Source organism: Pseudophryne corroboree, chromosome 1 (assembly GCF_028390025.1).
Source record: "Pseudophryne corroboree isolate aPseCor3 chromosome 1, aPseCor3.hap2, whole genome shotgun sequence".
Taxonomy (NCBI): Eukaryota; Metazoa; Chordata; class Amphibia; order Anura; family Myobatrachidae; genus Pseudophryne; species Pseudophryne corroboree.
The window spans coordinates 92,259,065-92,272,319 of record NC_086444.1 but is presented as its reverse complement, the minus strand read 5'-3'; the positions used below and the strand labels follow the sequence as shown (position 1 = coordinate 92,272,319).

The 13,255-nt window shown below is 46.4% G+C and overlaps 1 protein-coding gene across 2 annotated transcripts in view; it reads left to right on the top strand.

Annotated features, from left to right (window-relative positions):
- The window catches only part of C6 (complement C6), a 162,293-nt gene that overhangs the window by 138,368 nt on the left and 10,670 nt on the right, over positions 1 to 13,255 (top strand). For both annotated transcript variants that reach the window (XM_063961425.1, XM_063961418.1), the window contains exon 13: positions 6,330 to 6,441. In XM_063961425.1, coding sequence (XP_063817495.1) covers positions 6,330 to 6,441 — 112 coding nt within the window. The remainder of the gene's footprint in view (positions 1 to 6,329; positions 6,442 to 13,255) is intronic.

Here is a 13,255-nt window from a genome sequence, read left to right as displayed (position 1 = left end):
TCAGCTCTGCTCAAGGCATCGTTCAGGTACAAGAAGTTTGCGGATAAGAAGCGTCGAGCAGTTCCTGCTCTCAAGGTGGGTGATCGGGTATGGTTATCCACGAAGAATTTGAGGTTAAGAGTTCCCAGTATGAAGTTTGCACCTCGCTACATCGGTCCTTTTAAAATTGATCAAGTCATCAATCCTGTTGCTTACAGACTCCAGTTACCTCCCTTCTTAAAAATACCCAGGACATTCCATGTTTCCCTGTTGAAACCGCTAATCTTGAATCGGTTTCATTCCTCACTTCCTCCAACGCCGAAAGTCCAAACTCAACGAGGCGTTGAGTATGAAGTGGCCAAGATCCTGGACTCACGTCACCGTTACGGTCAACTTCAGTATCTCATTGACTGGAAGGGCTATGGTCCTGAAGAACGCTCTTGGACCAATGCCTCTGACGTCCATGCTCCTGCCTTGGTCCGAAATTTCCACGCAAAGTTTCCTTTAAAGCCTAAGAAGTGTCCTGGGGCCACTCCTAAAGGGGGGGGTGCTGTCACGATCCGGGTATCTGGACGCCATTACTTACCCTTCAGATGCCTCCTAAGGCGGGCTCAGCGTTCCAGGACCAGATTCCGCTGTTCCTGAGTTTCCACATGCAGAGTGTCAGAGTGGTGTTTTCATCAGCCGCGGCCTCCGCTGTGCCCGCGTGGTTAAATGTGCATCTATCAGCCTGGCGTCTCCTGTCTCCGGTGGCCGGCGCCGCCATTACTGTTTCCCAGACCACATGGATTACAAACCAAACTTCCCTCCAAGTGTCTGCATGGGCGCAGCCATCTTGGATTCTGTCGTCTGATCATTTCCACCAATCTGCTGTTTGTATTGTTGATTTGCATAATTGCCTAGCCAACCCCTTCCTTGCTGCAGGTATAAGTAAGCTGTGCCTGAGCAAGGAAGGCGTCAGTGCTTTGGTTGTCAAACCTAGTTCCTGTTTGTCTCTCTTCTATGATTGTCTTCCAGGTTCCAGCTCCTGTCTCAAGACTTCCACCATAGAGACCCGCACCAGCATTCCACCTGCGGTGTAGCCTGACTCTCCAATCCATTGTGGATTCATCTGTTTCCAGCTACAACACTACCTGCTTCCAGCCTCAGCTTCCAGCAGAATACAGCTTCCCTTAAAGGGCCGGTGTCCTTTCTACACTTTACCACTCTCCACCGGAATTATTATTTCTCCGCTCTCAAGTTCTACATTTCAGTTCACATTTCATCGCTCCCAAAGTTCATTTATTATTTAACTGGTTCCAGCCAGTATCCACTCCGTGCTAACAACAGTCTGGTTCCAGCCAGTATCCACAGCAGCTGTTTTACCTTCAGCAACCCAGCTCTTCCTGGAACACCAGCTGGTACAATCCTGGGTTATCTCCATTGCTACAGCCGGGCCTGGTAAGGACTTTCCATCTAGAAGATCATAAGAACTATCTCACACTACCAGTGCCCTGTGGCTCCTGCCATGCTGTAGTACTCAGGAACTGTATTTATTCTTTGCTGACTTTTACGTTTTCCTTTATTGCTGCTGTGATGCGGAGTTGTCATAATAAACATCATTGACTTTTATCTAAGTTGTCGTGGTCACGCCTTCGGGCAGTTATTATTCATGTTACTTACATGTCCAGGGGTCTGATACAACCTCCCAGGTTCCGGTACATCTCAGCCCCTACAACTGAGGCTGCCTCCCGTCAGCTCAGGCCCTCAGTTGTGACACTTGGACAATCTCCTGATAAAAGCTAGATCGAGAGAACAGTTGCTGGACAGTGTATCGCTCTCCCTGAGGGTGTTGCAACAACACGGTTGGATTCTAAATCTACCAAAGTCACAGTTAGTTCCAACGACCCGATTGCCTTTCTTAGGCATGATTCTGGACACGGAACAAAAGAGGGTTTTTCTCCCGATGGAAAAGGCCCAGGAACTTCAGAGCTTGGTCAGGGACCTGTTAAAGCCAGACAGGGTGTCGGTACATCACTGCACTCGAGTGCTGGGAAAAATGGTGGCATCTTACGAGGCCATTCCATTCGGCAGGTTCCATGCCAGGACTTTTCAGTGGGACCTTCTGGACAAGTGGTCCGGGTCACATCTACAGATTCATCAGATGATCCGCCTGTCCCCCAGGGCCAGGGTATCTCTCCTGTGGTGGCTGCAGAGTGCTCACCTTCTAGAGGGTTGCAGGTTCGGCATTCAGGACTGGGTTCTGGTGACCACGGACGCGAGCCTCCGAGGATGGGGAGCAGTCACACAGGGAAGAAACTTCCAGGGTCTGTGGTCAAGCCAGGAGGCTTGTCTACACATCAACGTTCTGGGATTAAGGGCCATATACAACGGCCTTCGTCAGGCGGAGACCTTACTTCGAGGTCTACCGGTTCTGATTCAGTCAGACAACATCACAGCAGTGGCTCATGTAAACCGCCAAGGCGGCACAAGGAGCAGAGTGACAATGGCAGAAGCCTCAAAGATTCTTTGATGGGCGGAGAGTCATGTAAGCACTCTGACAGCAGTCTTCATTCCGGGAGTGGACAACTGGGAAGCAGACTTCCTAAGCAGACACGATCTGCATCCAGGAGAGTGGGGACTTCATCAGGAAGTCTTTGCAGAGATTGCAAGTCAGTGGGGACTGCCTCAAATAGACATGATGGCTTCACGCCTCAACATGAAACTTCCGAGATATTGCGCCAGGTCAAGGGACCCTCAGGAGGTTGCAGTGGACGCACTGGTGACACCGTGGGTGTTTCATTCGGTCTATGTGTTCCCTCCTCTTCCTCTCATCTCAAAGATTCTGAGAATCATAAGACAAAGAGGGATTCAGACAATTCTCATTGTTCCAGATTGGCCTCGAAGGGCCTGGGATCCGGATCTACAGGAAATGCTCACCGAAGATCCGTGGACTCTTCCTCTCAGGGAAGACCTGTTACAACAAGAGCCCTGTCTGTTCCAGGACTTACCGCGACTGCGTTTGACGGCATGGCGGTTGAACGCAGGATCCTAGCGGAGAAGGGCATTCCAGAAGTGGTCATTCCTACTCTGATAAAGGCTTGGAAGGAGGTGACATCGAAACATTATCACCGTATCTGGAGGAAGTATGTGTCTTGGTGCGAAGCCAAGACGGCTCCTCCAGAAGAATTCCATCTGGGCCGTTTTCTCCACTTCCTGCAAACTGGAGTGAATTTGAGCCTGAAGTTAGGCTCCATTAAGGTTCAGATTTCGGCCCTATCCATTTTCTTTCAAAAGGAATTGGCTTCTCTTCCAGAGGTCCAGACTTTCGTGAAAGGGGTGCTGCATATCCAGCCTTCTTTTGTGCCTCCAGTGGCACCTTGGGACCTTAACGTGGTGTTACGGTTTCTTAAGTCTCACTGGTTTGAACCTCTTCAAACAGTTGAATTGAAGTATCTCACTTGGAAAGTGGTCATGTTATTGGCCTTGGCTTCGGCGCGGCGAGTGTCGGAGTTGGCGGCTTTGTCTCACAAAAGCCCTTATCTGATTTTCCATGTGGATAGAGCTGAGTTGCGGACTCATCCTCAATTTTTGCCTAAGGTGGTTTCTTCTTTTCATATGAACCAACCTATTGTGGTGCCTGTGGCTACAAGGGACGTGGAGGATTCTGAGTCCCTGGATGTGGTCAGTGCATTGAAAATTTATGTGGCCAGAATGGCTCGGGTTAGAAAAACAGAGGCCCTGTTTATCCTGTATGCAGCCAACAAGGTTGGCGCTCCTGCGTCTAAGCAGACTATTGCTCGCTGGATCTGTAACACGATTCAGCAGGCTCATTCCACGACTGGATTGCCGTTACCAAATTCGGTAAAGGCCCATTCAACTAGGAAGGTGGGCTCTTCTTGGGCGGCTGCCCGGGGCGGCGACTTGGTCGGGTTCAAACACTTTTGCAAAATTCTCCAAGTTTTATACCCTGGCTGATGAGGACCTAATGTTTGCTCATTCGGTGCTGCAGAGTCATCCACACTCTCCCGCCCGTTTTGGAGCTTTGGTATAATCCCCATGGTCCTTACGGAGTCCCCAGCACCCTCTAGGACGTAAGAGAAAATAAGATTTTAAACCTACCTGTAAATCTTTTTCTCCTAGTCCGTAGAGGATGCTGGGCGCCCGTCCCAGTGCGGACAACATCCTGCAAGACTTGTATATAGTTGTTGCTTACATAAGGGTTATGTTTCAGTTGGATCAGTTTTGGACTGATACTGGTTTTGTTTCATACTGTTGACTGGTTCGTATATTCCATGTTATACGGTGTGAAAGGTGTGGCTGGTATGAATCTTGCCCTTGGATTTCCAAAATCCTTTCCTCGTACTGTCCGCCTCCTCTGGCCACAGTTTCTCTAACTGAGGTCTGGAGGGAGGAGCCAGTGCACACCTATACCTAAAGTTCTTTTTTAGTGCCCATGTCTCCTGCGGAGCCCGTTTATTCCAGATGGTCCTTACGGAGTCCCCAGCATCCTCTACGGACTAGGAGAAAAAGATTTACCGGTAGGTTTAATATCTTATTTTTGTATTGCTCGGCTGCACAGGCGTTCGCACACTTGCAAAGCTAAAATACACTCCCTATGGGCGGCGACTATGCGTTTGCACAGCTGCAAAAAGTTGCTAGCGAGCGATGAACTCTGAATGACCCCCTTAGTCTGAACGATGGGAAAGTACCTTTAAATAAGTCAGGATAGTTGGCTGATAATAAAGTGCTAACACGACTTAGCCTATATATTCACTGTAAGCAGCTGTTTATTCTTTTTCAATATTTTTTATCCATAAGTCTGAGTTTTTGTTAGTATTAAGTTGGGATTTAACATAAACTTGTTTTATACACTGCTCAAATCTTCTTACATTATCTAAATCCACAGGAATATATGAACTTAATACTTCTGTGGTTTTAAAAATCCCTGGTGGGCAAGCTTAAATCAGAAATGCAATCAAAATTCATAAATAAATTAAATCCACAGATTGAAGACACAAGACAGCAATCTCCAATGATACGTGTTCTGGAAAGAATAGGGAACGTATCAGCTAGACATGATGAATAATGATTAAACTTGTTACATCTGCTTCCTTGTTGTTTGGCTCATTGCCCATTCTTGCAGCAGCGGACAGCTGCAACAGGTTGTAGTTCTTAAAGTGGACAGACCGTCTCCTACAGGTGCACTTGCCATAGGTTGCTACTAAGATCTGAGAGTCAGCGTCTAATAGCAAATTCTGGCATTATGCCAATGATAGATTAGAGCTTAAACTTTACAAACCATGGGGTTAATTCCAAGTTGATCGCAGAAGGAATTTTTTTAGCAGTTGGGCAAAACCATGTGCACTGCAGGGGAGGCAGATATAACGTGCAGAGAAAGTTAGATTTGGGTGGGTTATTTTTTTTTCTGTGCAGGGTAAATACTGACTGCTTTATTTTTACACTGCAAATTAGATTGCAGATTGAACACACCACACCCAAATCTAACTCTCTCTGCACATGTTATATCTTCCCCCCTGCAGTGCACATGGTTTGGCCCAACTGCTAAACATTTTCCTGCTGCGATCAACTCAGAATAACCCCCCATATTATTAATGGCAGATTTTACTTTTTTCATTTACATGAAAAGCTAATTTTGGGGGTGGTATTCATGTGACCAGCGGTCGGGAGACCGACGGTCACATGATTTCCACCGACATCCCGCCCCCTCACTATCCAGATGGTCGGCATGCCGACCAACAGGGACTATTTCCACTCGTGGGTGTCCACGGCACTCATAGAGTGGGTATAGAACTCGTGGCGACCGCAGGTCGCCACCGAGCCCGCAGCGTGGCGAGCGCAGTGAGCCTGCAAGGGGCTTGCAGCGCTCTCCCCTCCCCGCCGGGATCCCGGCGTTGGTATGCTGCTGGGATCCCGGCGTCGGTATGCTGACCGGCGGTCTCCTGACCGGCGGTCAGACATACTACACCCTAATTTTGGGATTGCCACCATTCTGATCATTGAATGTTCGGCAGTCTGAGCTATGCACTTATATATAGATTCAGTATGGTTTACCGACGGACGATATGCCGGCTGTCCATATTCCGACAGTGGCATCCCACCCATCAGGGTGCCGGCAGCGGGGCGAGCGCTAAGAGTCCCCTTGCGATCTATTCTTGCACTATGGTTATTGTGGACACCCACGAGTGGGAATAGCCCTGGTGCGCCAGAATTCCAGCTGGTGGCATTGACAGCTGACGGGATTCCGAGGTCGTTATCCTGACCACCCGGAATCCCGACAGTCGGCAAATTAATCGCATCCCTTATGTATATGTCTATTTATATGTATATATCTTTTCATTTTCATCTAGAGCAACACTATGTATTAACGACGATGATGACAAAAAAGAAATTGATACAGAACATCCTGATCCTAAGAGTGGATGTCCGAAACCTCAACCACCAGAAAATGGAATGTTAATAGTAAGACATTATTCTGTATACTGCGTGGACTAAATACAGCATTCATGCTCGAGGAGTGACGTATGTTCCCGATCTGATGGAATGGATCTTTTGTTGTTTGATCTTCTGTATAAAGTTCCTCATACACCCAGGGCCGTAACTAGGGGGGGGGCTAAGGGGGCATGCGCCCTGGGTGCAGAAATTGAGGGGGTGCCGAGGAGCTACAGAGGAACAGGGTTTTTTGTTTTTACCAGCAGTGCTGTGCTGCTCCAGTGAGACAGCAGACTACTCCCGGGGTAATGTCTCTGACCTACCTGTCTGCCCACAGTTGGCTCTGACGCTGTGCGGATGAGCTCCAGTACCTAGGATTTCTTCTATGCTGGCTACTGTCTTAAACTCTCTTCTTTGCCATGCAGTGCTGCGACTAGCATGCAGTGAACTGTGCAAGCTATAGAGGTGAGCTGTTGGTGCTGTGTTTTTAAGCAGGCTATGATCCCTGCTGTCTGGCCAGCACTGACCAATAACAAGCTGACGCCTACACACCATTGAGAAGACACGCTGTAGTGTAGTGATGTAGTTCAGTATGTAGGGGATGTTGTACGAGTGATGTAATGCAGTGGATATGGGAATGTAGTGCAGTGACATAGTACAATGTATGGAGACACACAGGGGGGCATGTAGTGGAACATGCGGCTGGGGGGGCATGTAACGCTTAGGGCATTTGGGGCACATAGGGGAATATTGTCCAATAGTATCCCCTTTTTTTATTTTTATTTTTTTATAATACAGGTTGAGTATCCCTTATCCAAAATGCTTGGGACCAGAGGTATTTTGGATATCGTATTTTTCCGTATTTTGGAATAATTGCATACCATAATGAGATATCATGGTGATGGGACCTAAATATAAGCACAGAATACATTCATGTTACATATACACCTTATACACACAGCCTGAAGGTCATTTAATACAATATTTTCAATAACTTTGTGTATTAAACAAAGTTTGTGTACATTGAGCCATCAAAAAACAAAGGTTTCACTCTCTCACTCTCACTCAAAAAAGTCCGTATTTCGGAATATTTGGATATGGGATACTCAACCTGTATATTTATTTTAGTCTGACAGTGTTTGTTTGCATGGTTTTTTTTTTTTATTTGTTTTTTTGAAGGTGGGAGCGGGTGGCAAATTACCGCCTTGCCCCGGGTGATGAAAATCCTAGTTTCGGCCCTGCATACACCTTCAGCTATAGGGGGTCATTCCGAGTTGATTGCTAGCTGCATTTGTTCGCAGCGCAGCGATCAGGCTAAAAATCGGCAGTTCTGCGCATGCGGTGCAATGCGCATGCGGACGTACGGGCTTGCCGCAGAGTGATTGACATGAAGTGGGTGTTTCTGGGTGGCAACTGACCGTTTTCAGGTAGTGTTTGGAAAAACGCAGGCATGCCAGGGAAAACGCAGGCGTGATTGGGCGAACGCTGGGCGGGTGTGTGACGTCAAATCCGGAACTGAATAGTCTGAAGTGATCACAAGCGCTGAGTAGGTTTTGAGCTAATCTGAAACTACACAAAACAAAATTGTAGCCGCTCTGCGATAGAACCGTTCGCACTTCTGCTAACCTAACATACACGGCATAGCATTTGCGCGGCTGCTAAAAACTGCTAGCGAGCGATCAACTCAGAATGACCCCCATAGTAAGCAGATGTTATAATAACTCTGGATTGGTTATCAAACCTGTCCCATCCATCCGACCGTCATTCAGCCAATGAATAAGGATCGCCTCCATACCACGTGCAGTGCTGGGAGGTGCTCTGATTATCATGCGATTGCTCATCCCATCCTTCATGTTGGCTGGTCAAATGCACTATCACGCATTCTATGCCCAGCTTAAGGCTTGATACACACCTAAGATAGCCGCCGATTGCTGGCTCTACCAACCGAGTGGCGAATTCAGGTAAGCACTTACAGATCAGCTGCTAGGGAGGTCATCCTGATGTCGCAACTGGGCGGGCATTTGAATTCAAATGCCTGCCAAGCTTGGGCATCAGTCCCTGCAGCCAGTGTACAGATGGTCAGCGAACCACCCATACACACAGCCAGACCTGCTGATATATCTGCAGATGTATTGGGCACCTGTTGTGCTGCCGGGCTAGTGCGATATGTCTGTGAACAACGTCATTCACAGACACCGACCCACTAGCAATATATCTTCTGTTCGCTGGAACAGACGATATACAGTGTCACCCAGTGTGTACCCAGCATAAGTCCTGATACACAAAAACATATAGAGCTAGGTGCATATAGACAATTACCAACTCTATCTACAGTAGCTGTTCCACAAGGGAAATAGGGAAATACTCCACCCAAATATTGAACCAAGACAAACAAACAAACAAACAGGTACAACAGTTCTTTTAATAATCTCAAAATTAAAATAACTATATATAATTCATAACATACTGGCCGGCATGATCATATATACCGTATGTATATATATATATATATATATATATATATATATAGTCCAGCATGTCAGGCGGCACTCCGTTTATAATGGTAACTGCTAGTAAAGCCGGTGCCCTCCAGGAAGAATTAGGGCCAAGCCCCTCCAAAATGCACAAACACCAGTCAGGCGGCACTCACGGCGATAAATGAAGAAGCAGATGCCTTGCAGAGACAATCAACGTTTCAATGTATAAAATCATACATTTTCATCAGGACAACAAGACAATAAAACATACATACCTATATAGCCCTCTCCATCTGAGCATGGCGCCGTCCGCCCGCCGCGTCCCGCTCCGTCCAATGACGTAATCCGCAAGCGCCGGCGTCCGGCGTCATGACAACCAGACGAAGCCCACTGAAACACACATGAAAAAAACGGATTGCAGTGAAACAGAATAAACAGACACTTAAGTGAACATAAAAAAATCTAAAACCTAATACCTAGTGTAACACATTTAAGATCATGATGCCTGGCTACAAACACTTTCTGAACAATTTCATTTAAGGACAACAACTATGTATTAGTGGCATCAATCCCACATAGAGTACACTAGTGCGCCATGTGGGTAATTTACAACGATCCTGTTGACCTGAGTTATAGACAGTATTAATGGAACTATTTAATGACCAAACTAAACAAGAAAACAACATAAAAGAAAAAAAACTGGGGAAAAAATGGAGAACATGTAAACTCCCCACCAAACCATATCATTCACATATTACAACATAAATGCGACAATTAAGGTCCCAAAAGCAGATTAAATAAAGCATGCCAGCCCTTGATGTTCATTAAGGCCACGAGGAGACAAGGTATCTAAAAGAAAGATCCACTTTGCTTCCCTTTTTAATAATAAAAGGCCACGGTCTCCCCCCCCGTTTGAGTGGGGGAATGTGGTCTATAATACGGTGTCTTAGCTGGGCTAGAGAATGACGTGCCTCAATAAAGTGACGCGCTACTGGCTGATCACTTTTTCCTGAGTTAAGCGCTGCCCTGATTGAAGACCTATGTGCCGCCATCCTTTCTTTAAAGGCACATTCCGTCTTGCCTACATAGTGTAGGCCACACGGACAGCTCAATAAGTACACTACAAATCTAGTGGTGCAAGTCACCCGATGTAAGATTCTAAACTTTTTCCCAGTGTATGGATGATGGAAGCTGTCTCCTGCAATCATGTGGCTGCACGTAGTGCAGCCCAAACACTTAAAACAACCCAACCGTGCCGGATTAAGAAAACCGGTCTCCCTACCACTATTCAATGGGGGAAATTGTATGTCAGTTTTCATGACATGATCCCTAATGTTCTTGCCCCTCCTATAGGCTGGCATGATCCTAGCATTATTCAGACTCTTCAATTGCTTGTCTGATCTAACTACTGGCCATAGGGATTTACAGAGTTTGTTAACTTGATTACTCTGACAGTGAAACTTATTCACCCAAATCAAGCGATTCTCAGTGTTTTTAACAGTAGGGGTAAGTGCAACAGATCTTGGAGTGGCAAGTACCTTTAATTTAGTCGCTAGAAGATCATCCAAAGGGTAACCTCTCTGATGGAACTTAGTCACCATGGAATCCAATGCAGGCTCAACCTCACTAGCATCATTAATGATTCTACGTACACGCAGCATCTGTGAATAAGGCAGACCCCTTTTAAGGGGTAACGGATGATGGCTAGTAGCCAACAACATATTATTTCTGTCAGTTGGCTTCACAAACAGTCCAGTGTTAACCTTTCCATCGTTGATGGTAATGCATACATCCAGGAAATTAACGCTCCTCTGGTCAATGGTATATATGAGTTTCACAGGGGAGTCTGACGCGTTATGCACGACAATCAAAGACTCCAACTCATCCCGTGATCCCCCCCAAAGGACTAAAAGATCATCAATAAATCGTACATAAAGTATGATCTTGCTGCGAATATCCGGACATTTAAAAAACAAGGTTTCCTCCACTGCGAACATGAAGCAGTTCGCAAATGAAGGGGCCACGTTACTTCCCATGGCACACCCTTGGAGTTGGAGGTAGTATGCATTATTAAACATAAAATAATTGCGTTGGAGTGTCAATTCCAACAACCGCATGAAAAGGTTAACATCAGGACCCTTGTACAAAGGATTCCCCTCTATTACAGATCTCACAGCTGATAGCCCCTCTTGATGGGGTATACAAGTGTACAGGCTCTTAACATCGATGGTGGCCAAAAAACAACCCCTTGGAATATCCCCAAGCTCCTCCAATCTTTTTAGGAGCATGGTGGTATCCTTAAGGTATGATTCCTTGGCCTGCACACATGGCTGCAAAAAATGATCCAAGTACATAGAAATTTTCTGGTACATGGAACCCCTAGCCGATATAATGGGCCTAGCAGGGGGGCACTGAGCATCCTTGTGGATCTTAGGAAGCGAGTAAAGCAAAGGAATTACAGGAAACCGAGTGATCAGGGCATCACACGTAGATTGTAAAATTAGGCCATCAGAGACCGCATTAGTCAAGATGTGATCCAATTCCTCCTTAAACCGTGGAGTGGGATCTGCAGAGAGTCTGCAGTAGACACTGATATCGCCCAGTTGTTTATCTAATTCCAACACGTAGTCGGATACGTTCTGTATAACAATGGCCCCGCCCTTATCGGCGGGCCTGATGACAATGTCATCATAATTACCGAGCGATTTCAGTGCCTCCCACTCCTCACGGGAAAGGTTGGAATGTGTCTTAGTGGATATGGAAGTAAGCTGTTGCACTGAACTATCCAAAGTGCGACAAAAGACTTTAATAGACTGATTGTGAGAGACAGGATCAAATCTGGATTTTTTCCGTAATGATGGCGGCAGGTCGCCACATGAGTCCACTTTCGTAGACTTGTCGTTGAAATACTCTTTAAGGCGTAATTGTCTCCCCAGTTTGTATTGTTCGATCTTCCACTCAAAGGGGTCAAACCGGTTGGTGGGTACAAAGTTTAATCCTTTAGATAACACCAAGGTTTCCATAGGTGTGAGGGTTCTCTCGGAAAGGTTGAATATTACTTGGTCTTCTTCTTGTACCGGGGACGGCCTGCCCCTCGACCTTTTGTTCTGGCCCCCCCTCCGCGTACGTTGCCTGCGGGGTTTATAAGTTGAGCTCTTGTGAGCACCCCTAAAGGGGGACGACCTGAGAGATTCCCTTGTGTATCCACCTCACTTGCTGAGCCATTCCCATCTGTAGAGGTGTCAGTATCAAGCGCAACTTGATTATTATAATTGGGATAGCGTCGTCTATTAAATCTAGCTGGATTAGACGTGCCAGTGATCCATGGATATACTTGTTTACGGGTATAATCCATATTGACTTTCTCAAGTTTGTGTCGCTTATATTGGATAAGATCTTTCCTATATTTGTCCAATTGTGTGGATAAACTGCCCAGCCAATCATTGGACTGGTCTGCCGTAAGCGTAGATTTATGAGAAAGTTCAAACGTCTCTATTTGGGATCTAATACTGGCCAATTCACGGGTAACTTCCTCTATCACCAGCAGGATTAAGTCGTACGAACACTTGTTCAAAATAGAGATCCATTTTTTGCAGAAAGATGCGTTGAAGCGGCCAATGGTGGGCACATTCTTAATCCGAAAACCCCGGGGAATTTTCCCATCCCGGTGGTAATCGGACAGTGTTACACTGTGGTAGTAGTAATCCAACTCCCGCTTCTTTAATTTTAATAGATCTCTAAACAAGTGCAAGTTATCAACGTCACCACTCGTAGTGCTCAGTTTGTCTTTAAAGCGAATGGAATCAGCGTCCCCATCTGAGTAGCTGAAAGTCTCACCTTGTGTGAGATCAATAACAGCCAGTAATGCATCCAGGTCTGTGTCTATGTGTGAGGTCATAGTTCCAAATACTGTGCTGTATCCAGATCGGTGTTACTTGTATCACCCAAAGTGAAACCAAAGAGACTTTAGTGAGCTAAAAACACGTCCAACCAGATCAGAGCTGGGAAAAAAAAGAGATAACAGGTGCCTTCCACAGGTTCATTCAAACAAGTATGTCTGTGAACAAACCATAATAGTCCAGCATGTCAGGCGGTACTCCGTTTATAATGGTAACTGCTAGTAAAGCCGGTGCCCTCCAGGAGGAATTAGGGCCAAGCCCCTCCAAAATGCACAAACACCAGTCAGGCGGCACTCACGGCGATAAATGAAGAAGCAGATGCCTTGCAGAGACAATCAACGTTTCAATGTATAAAATCATACATTTTCATCAGGACAACAAGACAATAAAACATACATACCTATATAGCCCTCTCCATCTGAGCATGGCGCCGTCCGCCCGCCGCGTCCCGCTCCGTCCAATGACGTA